Here is a 14,704-nt window from a genome sequence, read left to right on the forward strand (position 1 = left end):
GCTCTCTGGGAATGAACTACCTGAGGAGCGGAGGGATACCTGCTGTGTTTATGCTGCGTTCAGGTACCTCGGAAACTGGATATCGTTTCACTTAAAACAGTTCCACTTCCAAGCTTAGTGTCTCTACATGAGGATAAAAAATAGAAAGTTCACTCTGACACCATCAGAAGAACAAATACAAACAAGTTGGGATTTTTTTTTTTTTTTTTTTTTTTTTTTTTTTTTGTGAGGAGAATCCATTCTCTTATTTACATGAATGCATCATGTCCATCGTCCAATCAGGTTCCTCTCTCAGAATATAATGTCGTATAATTATGTATAATTGCTATACTTATATTTTTTTTGTAAGGAAAAAGCCTTGACGACATGATTACAGAGGAGAGAAGCAGCTAAAAGAAGGAAAATAACCATAAGATGAAACTAAAGAGGGAGAAACAAGAAGGAAGGGGGGGAAATTCCCACAGACAGATGAAATATCGTATATCACACACTGTAAAATAGTATTAATATAACTATCAGTGAATGTAAATGAAGTAAAATAGGATTCAGGTGTGTTGGTGTAGAGATTCACATCGCTCCTGGGAGTGTGTGTGTGTGTGTGTGTGTGTGTGAGCCTGAAGCATGTATGATTGATTGTTTGATTGTTATGTTTAACACAGCTCTAATGAGATCATTGCAGCAGCTGCAGGTTTTGTAGAGGTGGCGTCCTCTGCTGGTGGAGAGAGGAAGTGAGCAAAAATTAAAAAAACACCATTTTAATTAGTTACTTAAAGTCGTAAGTGGGTGAGTATTTTTAAATACTGTACTGGTACAAAGTAATCGTCTCAGAAAATACTCAAAGTATAAGTTACTTTCTATTGTTTAACCAAATACAAATTCAATCATATTTATTTGTGGGGTAAAATTGCAATATGCGATATGCAATATGTATATTAGCAATAAAAATAAAGATAGAAAGTTTTGAATACTCAAATTAGAGCTGTACTTCATACTGCAAACTGTATGTGAATTTTGCATTACTTAGTTAGTTAAATGCAAGTATTTTTTAATGAGCGCTTTCCACCATTTTTCTGTAGCCTGTGCCGCAAATCAGAATCCTTTTCATACAGAATTATCATTTCAAGACTTTATTTTCAACAAAATAAAGATATGAAGTGAAAAACTATATAATTGGTTTTTGAGAGTTTTTGAGAATTAATCCAAGTGCAGATGAAAGGTCTTTCTTGGGTTTTGTATTTTTGCTGTATAGACTCTTTATGGTGAAATGTGGATCTTGTTGTTTACTTTGGATGTTTGCTGCGCTTGTTTCTTTGAGAGAAGCCAGCAGACCCACAGCTTCTTGTGTGTAATCTTGTTACACGCGCATGAAGGCAATTCCAGTACTGCCAGCTGATGCCAGGGGGCGCTGTATGTTCTGAACGCTCGATCTGCCTTTCAATCTGTCTATGTCAGACTTGACTCATATGATTATTTTCATTCCAGGTTTGATTACGTTTATAGAAACCTGGAGAAAAAAAAAGAGAAGAATTTGTGTAAACCAATACAGTTAATTTGAATTAATTGGTTTTTTTTTTTAATATTACAACAATAACCAATAATAACGATAATAGTCATCTGAAGGCCCTTTTACAGAGAAGATTCTACATGAGTAGCAGGAGACGGTGGAAAGACAAACTCATTTTAAACAGGAAGAAACCTGCAGATCCAGACTCACAGCTGGAACATCTCTGCTGTTGGAGGTGAGAAGCTTTTTAAAAAAAAAAAAAAGAAGAGAGAAACAAACAGATTGCCAGAGCAATCAGATGCTAAACTCTGCATGTTGTGTGTGTGACAGTGAACCTGAGGCTCTTGTGGCCGTTCGGTCTGAATGAGACGTGAGATCAGTGTGACTGAGGAGACGAACGTTTGAGTGACACCGAGGCGGCGATCGAGGTGTTTTTTGCAGAGGAGGTGACGAGACGATTGGCACTTTTTGATGTGTCGACGCCTTCTTCTTCATCCCCCGGAGGCTTTTTAAAGATGGAGGCGCCGCGTGGGCGAGCGGCCCGGGGGACAAGTCAAAGTCTCGCCGCAGCAGAAAGTAACATTGGGGGATGAATGAGGCGAAGAACTTTGGCGTTTGAGTGAAGTTGTGCAAGTCTGACTTCTGCTCCCAGGTTAATCTGAATGGTAATCCCTCCTTGGCTGCAGGAGCGTGTTCTGTGGCCGTATTCTGTCGGTGACACACGTTCGTGTAATTTTCGACAGCAGACGACTCACTTCTGCATGCTTCTAACCCTTATATCTTTATATAATTGATGCAGTCCTGTTCTTGTCTTTGAATGTGCCACTGGACACCAGACTCCACTGCGGATAGAAACGTTGCACACATGATAATGGAATCTGTGCTCACATTAGTGGGAGGCGAGAAAATGTACTTCAAACTTTTTCTCCAAACACCTCGGACGGTTGAAGTCCCCATTGAAAGACTTGTGGGGTCAGCTTGATCATACAGTTGGTGCCAGAGTGGCCAAGACAGACACACTCTGGGTGCAGGAGGAGGAGGAGGAGGAGGAGGAGGAGGAGGAGGAGGAGGAGTGTGGCACTCACTCAGGCTCTCGTTTGCTCAATGTTGCCTTTCCCATATGTGTAGTTCCTTTAAACCTTTTTCGTACTTTATAAAAACTCACCATAATATGCGTAGATTGATATTTCTGTATCTCAGAGTTAGAAATCAGTACAAAAATACACATAATTACATGTCAATTTTACCATAAAATCTCTTTAAAACTGACCGCAATCGCACATTTTAACCTCAATTCTCCAGTTATACAATTACCCCTCCCCTAAAAAGTACATTATTGAGCACTATTTATTCTGTGTGATAAAAACAATCCCTGCATCCAATCACTATAACCAGTATCATGCAAGAATGTAAACAATTGTCACATCTTGTTTTTTTAAAATTATATTATTGTTTTTAATATTTCTCATTATTATTCAAATTCTTTTGTTTCTCTAATTAATGTCTAATTGCTGTTGCAAAATGTCACCATTGTGGGACAGATGAAGATCTTGTCTTGCACTAAATGTTGCAGAATAAATGTATGTTTGTCTAACACAGATGCTGTCACTTGCAGTAGTTTACTGTGGAAACTGCTGATCAGTTTTTCTTATGCTTTGTTCACATAACTGCAACAATATTATCCTCAATCGTTTAAGAAGACTTTAGACGTTTGCACAAAAAAAAGAGCTAAACTGCCTTTAAATCTGTAAAATATCCAATTTGCCAAACACCAATTTGAATATGTTTTGCTGTATGTTCATAAATAAAACTTACAAGTGAACAAAATGTAAAAAAATGTTGTTTAAAGTGCCAGACATTTGATCAATACATTACATTTACTGACAAGCACAGTCGGTGTATTTTAGGTTCGTAAAGAACATTTTGTCTGCAAGTAAAAACTGTCAGTGTAAAACTGGCTTATGTGCAAAATAATTGTGATTTTGGTTTTGCCTCTCAGTCCCGGGTGGCCGTTAGGTGGATTTGTTTTCTGCAGGGGGTATTAATGGCGAGTCGTACAGCGTGTGTGTGTGTGTGTTTGTGTGTGTGTAAATGCTTCAGTGTGCTGTCAGAAACATTCACGCCCATGCGTCATCAGAAGGAGTACACCTATTTAGTTTGCAGACTTGTAGAAAAGCTCGTAAGCTAAACCTCATGAGCTCATCGGGGGGGTGGGAACCTGGTAACCAAGCCAATGGAGGCTTTGGGACGACTCAATATAAAAGGATTTCAGACATATCCAAAAAAAAAAACAAAAAAACATCCCAACGGTGTGTTCCTGATGAGAAAGTGTCTCTTTGGAGGCCTGGAAGTCTGTGCCGCAGGTAAATCTGTTAAAAGTGAGAAGAGTCGACGCTACGGTGAATATATAAAAATAAAAATAAAAACAACTTTCAGCTGGTATAAACTTTCAGAACAATGATGCTTCTAAAACCCCCAGATCATTTGTTTCTCTGCTCTCCATCACACATGCTGCATTAAGCTCCTCTCTCTCTCTCTCTCTCTCTCCCTCTCTCTCTCTCAGCGAGTAATCTCGTCAACAGATCAGAGACGCAGGGACTGAGCGCAAAGCGGGACGACACCATCCTCCACCTAATGGGATTGGCCGCCATCGCTCGAAGTGCTGCTCGCGATTAGCCTGCTTGGAAGCGGCGGGGGATTTAGGCCTCGAGCCCCCTGCCCCGGGGCAATTAGCACCACAAGAGGACTGCAGAGTGACGCCAGTGCAGCGCCTCAGTATTTCAGGTCAGGTCTGGACTCTGACACAGCGATGAGACGCCAGGCGAGGTGATGCTCGGAGTTTGGAAACAGAGGTTTTTTATTTATTTTTTTATTTTTTTAAACTTTTTTTTTTTTTATGCAGAGGGAAGAACCCTCCCATGATTGGGACATTGTTCTGAGTGTGTCCACTGTAGACTCGGTCTGCAAGAACAGTCCTCTGGGATCGACTCCAGTGACTTTAAGTTTGATGAAGTGGAATAGAAGATGTTTGATTACCTTTTTTCAGATCATTCAACATTCAGGATTTAAAGTTACTCCACCAGAAATAAAAAAAATCTTTAAAATCTGCTTCCCACAACAGGAATCACTTCTGCACAGAGAATAAACCAATAAAGCAAAACAAAACCATTACCGCTCGTTTCCTTTCACATCCCGAATCAATTACACCATCAAATGTTTCGCTAACTGATGACATCTTGGGGAAACCTTGCCACAAGGCATTCTGGGACATCTAACATGGCCTTGCGGCAGCTCCAGCAAAATTATCAACATTTGACCGATTCAGTCCAAATAAAAACCGACTTTCTCAAGGGAAGAGTGTTGGAGAATAGGATCTTGCCTCGGGACCGTAAGACGTTAACAAACCCGGAGAAGTTCCAGTTATTGACAACATATTAGAGAGGCACATCGACAATAAAAGACAAACTGGCTCCTTTTTGTGGATTCTGGTAGAGGAACTTTAAAACCTTGAGTTCCTTTTTTTTTTTCTTCCCCCCTCACGTCACATTTTCTTTTCTTTTCTTTCTTTCTTTTTTTTTTTTAAAGCCGTGGCCTTTCAATCCTTGAGCTGGATGCTGAGCCTATTTGACCCTGACGTCACCGAAGTGGATCTGAGGCCGTCTGGCTGCATGGAGGACAGACCCCAGTTCAGCTCAACCCGCGCCGCTTCACCATAAGCCCGCAAGAGGAGGCTTGTAAATATGTGCAAACAGCATGTAAAGTTTTTTTGGGAATCCAATTAGTCCCATCTAACGGGAGTGCGGGTGAGCCCGCTACGCCTTTATGGGATTTCATGACTAAAACAGAAAGCGTGGTGGGATGAGGAGGCTGCAGTCCGCCACTGCAGAGCAATGCACGACACAAAAAACCCCCCAAAAAACCCAACTCAAAGCGAGGCATTGTTGTAATCATTACATTTCAATTTGTATCAACAAGCTTCAATTTGTATAATTCAATCCAATGTGTTGTTTTCTAACCGTATACGCCATTATTTAATTGAACGCTCATTGCACGTAGTTATATTATAAAACCTAAAATGCAATGGTTATTAAGCTTTATTACAAATCCAACTAATTACCCAGTGGGAAAGTTGTATATTTAAAAAAAATAAAAGCAATGCATTGGTTTTATATAGGGCTTTTCTGGACACTCAAAGATGCTTTTAGAAAAAAAAAAAAAAAAAAAACCAGCCTGGCAGGTTTTTAATCCAACATCAGTGAGTCTGAACCAGAGACACAAGGCGTTTGTTTGGACTCCAGGATCTTAATCAACGAATTGGATTGGAATCAAGTTAACAGGCATGCTGTTTGCTCAAACATCGTGCTCGGCTTCAAAATAAACTGGAAAAGTCACCAAAACATCAAAAATCATCCTCTTTTGGCGATCGTCTTTTCAAACCGGCCGGTTATCTGTAACAATGCTAAGTGGAAATAAACTAATATACATTTGGAAAACCTGGCTATTTTCTTTTTGAAATTCAGGAAGAAACATCCACACTCGGGGATTAGCGCCAGAGCTGGGAAAATCGCCAAATGTTTGGCAACACGTTGCCAAACAGCTTTTCTTTGCTGTAAAATAGGATGTTTACCAAACGGCGGTTACCACTAAACACAATGAAACTGAGAAAACACTTCTAACTCACAGTTCATCTGTCTTCCGACTGAATTAGTAAACTCAAAGGGGTTGAAGTCTCCCTCTATGCCCGTTGACCTGACCCCACCGGCGGGGGGGAGGGGGGGGTGGTCGTCACAGGCCAAACCTCGCCGCCCACCCTCAAATTATTTACTCCCAAAACGCCAATACGTCGGCTGCATTTCCAACCGATGAGGGATTATGTAACCTGAGACATACATTTAGGTCACGTTATCGCCCACCGACCAGCAGAGCGCAATGACAGTTGCTTTATTTAGCAGGAACCACACCACCTGGGATTTAGCCGTCTTAGCTGTAAGAAGTTTATAAGACCTTAATGCCTCTCTCCCTGCTCTGTCCATGTGACTGACGCTGAAGTCAAGAGTCCATCAGGCAGGAATTACGGCCTGGATGGGGAAGAGCGGCGCCTGCAACCTGCAAGGCTGAGCCACACGTTTACCTCAAGGTCTCATCCCACTCGGACTCTTGGAAAGTTATAAAAATGGTTGCCACACTGGCAGTGATTGCTGTGTGGACGCATAGAGGACGCTTCCTCGAGTTTCATAAGTACGCAGGCAAGCACAGCACTCACTGTCCCATCACATCGGTGGAGGAAAACTAAGTCCAAGATGATGGACGAACCAATGACATGAGGGCCTTTGCCTGTGTCCAAGTGTGTGAGTGTATATTTTGCCCTTACCTCTACATCGTTCACTATTGCCCTCATTAGACTAATTGGATTGGCTGGCCAATCAGGAAGGGGCACCTCCTCGGGATCAAGGTTTAAGCACAAGGAATTAAAGGCAGGATATCTCCGATCTGCTCAGTGCGAGTGAATTGGTTTGTTCCTTCAGAGGATCCATCTCATCAAACAAGGCCAGCACAGCTCAAGCGCCTCCCTTCCAATCCCCTTCCGTTTTGGCAATCTGCTCTCAGCACGATTAGTGCTGCACCCAGATTCTTAGCAGCTGCTCTCAGGGAACCGTCAAAATTTCTTTCATCGAGGATCTTGAGGCATTGGAGGAAGAAAGCATGGGTGCAGGAGCCAGTGCTGAGGACAAAAAGTCCAAGGAGCTAGAAAAGCAACTCCAGGAAGATGCTGATAAGGACGCGAAAACCGTCAAGCTATTACTGCTTGGTAAGTGGCCTCATCGAGATTTTTGTTACGTCAAGAGATGTTTCCTATTTTTTTTGGGTTCTCCTTCTTTTTATACCTGCACCATCTCCACAGGTGATGCAAAACGTTGGGCTTGTTATGATATGGAAATAGTTCAAATGAACTTTTTTCGCTTTTCAGTGATGACTGAAGCAAACTTCCAGGTCTTGTCTCAGGAGTCCTGCAGGGAGTCTGCAGTCAACAGGTGTAACAACAGGAGACTAAGAATCACAGCTTCAGGGAACAAATATTGCCTGGTTTGACATTTCCTCAAATATAACCAAAAGTGGACGGAAAGCAAAAATGCAAAACCCAATTTTATGCGACTTTCTTCCTCAAGTGGAGAAACAAGAACAATTCACACGAGACCCGGCGCAGGTTTATTCACTTGTTTTATCTAAATTCGTTAGATCTTGGATACGAGCCACATGAGATAAGTCTGCAGTGATCTGTTTAGTGCTTCCTTAGAGGCGAGGTACAGGATGTTCAGTGGACTTACAGTCGACAGAGTATCTCTTTCTGGATAAAACCGCACGTTTATTAGACAGATGTCAGCACAGTTTCTTAGCTTAGGACTGAAGGAAATATTATAAGAATGTTTAAACACAAAATACTTTTATTATTTGGCTGCATCAAAAATATTAATTAAAATTTTAAGATGACTTATTTGACTAAGTATGCACACTTAACACTTTGCACAGGTTTAAGTTGATCTTTTGCAGAATTCCTATAAAATAATCTGCAGAAAACATCTAATTATTTGAGAGTTTTTTTTAATTTTTTTATTATACAGTAGAATTTAAGTTTTAAAAGATTAATGGTAAAACATTTCTTTGCTGTTCCCGTGAAAATCTGAGTGACATTTCGGCAGTGATGGAAGGACGTTGGTGCTTAAAAGATCACAGCCTTTGGTCTAAATGAATCACAGCCCTGCAGTGATATGTCAATCCGATTAGCTAACTGGTTTACTGCAGCTCAACTTGGTGAGTTCTTTGTTGACCCTCAGCGCACACAATGTTGAATATCTGTATTTTTAGTAGCTTCAAAGTTTTCACCGGGTCATGGTTCAATGGCGCCAAGTGTGTGATGTGGAATCACCTCATTGCAAAATTGGGATAATTCAGTTTTTCTTTTGTCAATTCGTTAATGTTATGACACAATCATTGTAATCTGTGTCTTGGGTAGAATTTGGAGACTCGAGGAGCTCAACTTCCTGCACCCTCCTGTACCTGGATCAGACAAGCTGAGATGAGATCCATCTTTTGAGCTCAGAAATGGACAAACGAGCAGATAAATTGAGCGCAGGCACCCAAAATATATCCAAATAACACAACTTGAGACTTCAGAATTAAGACAATTGTCAAGAGCAATAAAGATGCATAAGTGGAGCGGCTTTGGTTTCAGTAAACCAGCTCTCATGAGGACAGAAATACGCTTCCTTGTGTTCCTGTCTCTGAAAAAATCCCGTCTGTTTTAATGAGACTCGATTAAGATTTAAACGCCTTGTCCTTATAGATTAGCGTATTCCTCCTCATGACTCAGAGTCATCAGTATTGTCCAGGGGACAAACATCCACATAAAGTTTCCCTTTACAGGCCACACTTTGACACGCTGCCAGGCCCAAAGGCACATCTGCAAACGAACATGAGGTGAAAGAATGACTCGCAGAAAGGATAAAGGCGCTCCTTATGAGATCACCGGGGCTCACTGTCATCTCTGTTTCACCTTCGCTGCCTCACCACAAATCAGCAAAACAAGCTTGTTATTGACTTACGAACGACTTGGAGCGGAGGGGAAAACCAGCCGGCCTACTATCTGCCCGGGAGGGTTAGGGTTGAGGCTCAGCAGTAAGTCTAAAGACGGAGTTTCGTGAGGCTCCAAGAGAGAGATGGACGTTCTGCTTTCAATGCTCCGTGACGCAATAAACTCCATGTGGCCCGAGCTCGCCTGACGTGGCCGCTCCTGGCACCGACACCCAACGTATGAGCAGACGTCACGGTCCCCACATACAAAAGCTTGTTTTCGTCATTGTCGGGGGGGGGGTTAAAAATGTTTTTTTTTCCTCCTGCAAGATTCAGTTGGTCTCAAGTCCACAATGTAGAGGGGGTGGGGTGGAAAGACCCACAGGAAAACTCTAAAACACTTCAAGATCCAATTAAATGAGTTTATAGCCCAGCAAGAAAAACATCTCAAGTGTTTGTTGTCATGTTGTTTTTTATTTTTTTTTTAGAGCCTTTGGCTAATTCAATGTCCCCCATTAAAAACATCACAAGGCTTCGCATGGAACCAGAGAAGTTTATGATTACCAGCTGAAACAGAAATAGACACTAAAAATCTGCCCTCTCTCTGTTTCTAGTCACAACCCTGGATTTAGGCTTGACGTTATGCGTCAACACTCATCGCAGATCAATGTTCACCAACAAACCTCTGTTCACATGAACGCTCAGCTCTACATGTCACATAAATGTCAGATGGCTTTATGCTGGTTGTGCGGTTCAGATGAGTTTAGTTTCGCTCTCTCGGTGAACGCTGTCATTTAATTCTTTGAGATAAAGGCAGTAAAAGTAGTCTTCTTTCTTCTCGATCTGTCCAGACTGCTTCTTTGAAACGAGAGCCGCGAGAAACACACACTATGTTTAATCTTAATATGTGTGGGTGTTTTTTTTTTCTTTCTTTCTCTCACAGGCGCTGGTGAGTCAGGGAAAAGCACTATTGTCAAACAGATGAAGTGAGTATGATCAATGATATCATGAAGGCTTGGTACAAATATTTATTTATTTTAGAAATGTGATTAGTCGGGCATTAGTCAATCGGACAAATCTCCTGCGTGTGTCTGTAAAGGTCAACGGGGCAAACAGCCACTGACCAATCCGACAGCATGCACCGAGGTCAAACACTCCACAGGGGGGCACTGTGACCTCTCACTACCAGAAACTCCTCTACCGGAGCTCCTCAGACAAAACTTTGACAGCACTTTCATTCGTTTACAAAAGAGAAAACTTCCTCCAGCTCAGATGTATAACGGATTAATGTGAGAGTGAAACCTGCTCCTGAACTAAAAACCCTCCGCACTGTCCTCTGCAGGATTCTGCATCAAGGAGGTTACACAAAAGAGGAACAACTGGAGTTCAGAGCGATCATCTATGGCAACATCCTGCAGTCTGCTCTGGCTATCATCAGAGGCATGGAGATGCTGGGAATTGATTTTGGTGCATCCACTTCACAGGTCTCATATTACACATGAAGAGATGAATCCCAGACTTGATTGACCAGTTGTCTTCGGTTGCTGTTGTCACCGCTGATGGGTTTGTTTTTTTTTGTGGTTTTTTTTGTGTGTGTTTGTGTGCATGAAACCACAGGAGGACTCACAGAAGCTGCAGAACCTGTCAGACTCCATTGAAGAAGGCACGATGCCGACTGAGCTGTCCGATGTCATCAAGAAGCTGTGGAAAGACACCGGCGTACAGGCCGCCTTCGACAGAGCTGCTGAGTTTCAGCTCAACGACTCCGCCGGATAGTGAGTTCTCATCTTCCACTGGAGTCGATTCCAGCCGGCAGCACGGACCGTCTGACGGCCGTAACCCCTTTCTGTTCTGTCGTCACCAGCTACCTCAACGAAATGGATCGAATCTGCAAGCCGGAGTACCTCCCGACTGAACAGGACGTGCTGCGATCTCGAGTCAAAACGACCGGTATCATTGAGGAACAGTTCTCCTGCAAAGAGTTGCACTTCAGGTGAGTGACTTGAGGGCCCGGCTGAACGCCTGCAGCCCCGTGGCGAACCCGAGCCCCGATCCGACTCCGAGCCTTTGTCCATGAACAGGATGTTCGACGTTGGCGGCCAGCGGTCAGAGAGGAAGAAGTGGATCCATTGTTTCGAGGGCGTGACCTGCATCATCTTCTGTGGAGCCCTTAGTGCTTACGACATGGTGCTCGTAGAGGACGACGAAGTGGTGAGTCGGAGTCCCGCGGCGATACCATAGCGACGCATTGGCCTCAGAACAAAGCCCAACGGCGAGTAACCCCTCGGCGCTTCTCTCTGTCCTTTTCCAGAACCGCATGCACGAGTCCCTCCATCTATTCAACAGCATCTGCAACCACAGGTTCTTTGCACTGACCTCCATCGTGCTTTTCCTCAACAAGAAGGATCTCTTTGAAGAGAAGATCAAGAAAGTGCATCTGAGCATCTGCTTCCCCGACTACGATGGTAGGAAGGACTCGTCATCAAATATTTAATTGCTATTGGTATCTTTAAAGCGAAATATGCTAATAATAAACTTGGCCAATTAATCACCCAAAAAGAATGACTTTGTAGATCACTCTGGTTTTGTATGAAGCAAAAAAGCGCCTCGCCCCCTTCCTTTACACGCCTGTCTTTCTCTCGTCTTAAGGCTCCAACTCATACGAAGACGCCAGCAACTACATCAAGGCGCAGTTCCTGGAGCTGAACATGAAGAAGGGCGTGAAAGAAATCTACTCCCACTTGACCTGTGCCACAGACACAAAGAACGTCGAGATTGTGTTCAACGCCGTGACAGACATCATCATCAAAGAAAACCTTAAAGACTGCGGTCTTTTCTAAGCAGCTCCAGAGTGAAAAGAGGTGCGTGGCGACCATGGAGCACAGCAGCGCTCCCAGGGACCGTGTTGGGCCACCGTAATAGGGTCCAGATGAGGCAGACCCCTGGCAATTCAATTTAACCCGAAGCACGGCAAATCGTATCTGGCCGGCGCGGCGTTGCCAAGCAACAACATCTGGCCATAACTTGAGAGGACACCAACTCAAACCGTACACTTGAGACCGCAGAAGAAGGAGATTACAATGGCAGAGGCCGCAGAAGCAGAAAAATCGGTCGAGTTTTCAGATATTCAGAAATATTTACAAATGTGGAAGATGCCAGAGTAGCTAAAACCATTTCATTTCAAAAATACAGTTTCACTCTTTTGATGTAAAATCTTCAAAAACGTGACGGTATAGTATCACATCATAGATATTTCTGGAGTTTCAAGGCACCGAAACCATTTGATGCCCCACAAAAATCACAAAAATCAGCTTTACGCGTTGATTTCTGGGTGTTATTTTCAGCACGTTTGATGCGTTTGTGATTTTCTCCACCTTGCAGGACTTCCTTTCCTACCTTAACCCTTCACACATTGGCATTAAGTAAGAAGTGTACTGACGGAGCGCCGAGGATCCTCATAGTGTGTTTTATGCCATCGCTTCCATGCCAAGTCCTGGTCCTTGACTGCTCCCAGCACCTCTCCACCTCCGACTGAACATCACCTGCGACATAGTGCACTTCCACCAGCCGGGTTGAAACAACCACCGCATCAACATCGTGGACGTCGTACCGCTTCCTACAGGATTCTTCAGTTTTTCTAAAGTACAGTATTTGTCTCAGCTGCCAGTTTGGAGATATGAAGTAAAGAATAGTTGCTCTTTCTATCCTCATTGCTTTCAGATGACTGCTGTATTGTGAGTTATATTTACTATTAAAGCCAAGCTCGGTAAAACAAAATTTTAAACATAAATCTGGGGGGGGAAAAAAAAAAAATTGTTTTGAATAGCAACATCTCAACCTTGTTTTTGTTTTTTGAGTACAGTAGTCTCTGTGGTCTTGATATTTAAACTGTAAAAAGTTGCTGAGCAAATATCGCAGATATTCCCAGTGCTTGCAGTGTATCCAGATTGCAAACCAAATTGTACATGTATCTAATCTAAATAGTGTTAATGTATTCACTTCACCTAACATTTTAATGTGACGGATGTCAAACAAGGTAGATAAACTTTGTACATAAGAGTAGATAATTCATTATATTTTGAAAGATTAAAAAAAACAAAATATCTGGAAATGTACGAGAAAGGGAACACTAGAGGGTTGATGCTTTATTATGAAATGGAATGAAAATCTACTGAGTTTGTCCTTTCTTATGAAATGTAGCGGCATGAAATAAAGATGCATTAACTTCACTTTGTGTGTGTGTATGTGTGTGTGTGTGTGTGCCACAGAATTACGCCGTCTTACACTGCACAATGTACAGTGAATCAAATTAGAGCAGCGGGCCAGTCAACGCTGCTGCCTCAGGCTGGTACATGTTGCAGACAATGCAGCGGTTATGTAAGTTCCCTGTTCTCGTCGGAGGGGAAATGGCAGCATATGGAAGTTCATTAACAATAAACCTACTGAGAGAGCAAAACAAATTAAGGCGGTAATTAATCTCCGAGTGGAGATTTACTGTGAGATTGCGCAGGGACGGATTCACAAGACGGCAGGCGAGGACGACAAAGCCGAGCGGCGAGTGAAGGAGCGGAGCTGCTCTGGAGCTTCATTTCAGTTCCATGAAACGCGGCGCGCCGCTCCGTTTCCTTCTCCGGGGTAATACACGGCACATTTCACACACTGTGTCCGGAGCTCTACCTGCACATTAGGATTCGAGCCGCGCTAAATACCTTCACAGGCGTGTTTGGAAGTGCACAGCTGAGGCCTCCTGGCTATAAAACTGAGTTTAAGTAGCAGCAGAAAAAATACAGGACACCTATGAGGAAGACGTCTGTGGGTTTCTCAATGCCAGCAATGTCTCATGACAAACACTTAAAGAGCTCATGAGTTGAATTATATAAAAGAGAATTGGGAGAAAGCGCTTAACCTGAAAAGTATAGAAGATGACTTAATGTTTGTAAGACACAACAAATAACCGGCGGTTCACGGACCTGGTACATTTGAAAGAGCAAACGGCTACATCGACAGCAGAAATGTTGAAGAGAATGTGGAGAATCTGATGTGGGTCGTTCACATATCTCTTGGCATTGTAAGAAAATAGCCGTGTTTCGGGAGAAGATATCCAAAATTCTGCAATAAATACTGAATTATAAGATTCCATGGTGCTGCAATGTAGTGTATACGTGCAATTTCACTGAAAAGAATGTAATGGGAAATGATAGACTGACCCACCCACAAGGGACCAATGGATGAAAATTATTGATGAAATCTTTACAATGGAAAAACGGCAACTACAAGAAAGACGAATGGACAACAAGTGGAAAAACGGACTGAGTACAAGAATAGTGGAAAGAATAATTAGTATATTCAATTGTAATGTTTAAAGGCGCTTCAATGTGTTGATGCAGTGGTGAACTATTCACTGTGGGATTCGAATCATATTAGTTTAGGGGTCACATTCAGCCCAATATAATCTTTAGTGGGCCGGACCAGTAAAATTATGCCATAATAACTTTCACATATAAACCGGGAAGTTTTTCTTTGTTGTGACGCAAAGTTTATGTTTCGAAAAAGTGTTTATTTTTTCTAAATTTGAAAAATTAATACCAGAAAATTACTGCGATCTCAACACGAAGCCAGTTTTATTGACGC

General features: G+C 42.5%; 1 protein-coding gene across 1 annotated transcript; it reads left to right on the forward strand.

Moving 5' to 3' along the window:
* Positions 1 to 7,207: 7,207 nt before the first annotated feature.
* Positions 7,208 to 11,913, forward strand: gnat2 (guanine nucleotide binding protein (G protein), alpha transducing activity polypeptide 2; the record flags this gene model as incomplete). The annotated part of the gene is made up of 8 exons (XM_080496410.1): positions 7,208 to 7,313; positions 10,017 to 10,059; positions 10,416 to 10,557; positions 10,691 to 10,848; positions 10,938 to 11,066; positions 11,155 to 11,284; positions 11,385 to 11,538; positions 11,723 to 11,913. 8 exons carry the CDS (start codon positions 7,208 to 7,210, stop codon positions 11,911 to 11,913), a joined length of 1,053 nt encoding a protein of 350 aa, XP_080352536.1.
* Between the last annotated feature and the right edge of the window lie 2,791 nt (positions 11,914 to 14,704).

This window comes from Blennius ocellaris (genome assembly GCF_963422515.1).
Source record: "Blennius ocellaris genome assembly, chromosome: 5".
Taxonomy (NCBI): Eukaryota; Metazoa; Chordata; class Actinopteri; order Blenniiformes; family Blenniidae; genus Blennius; species Blennius ocellaris.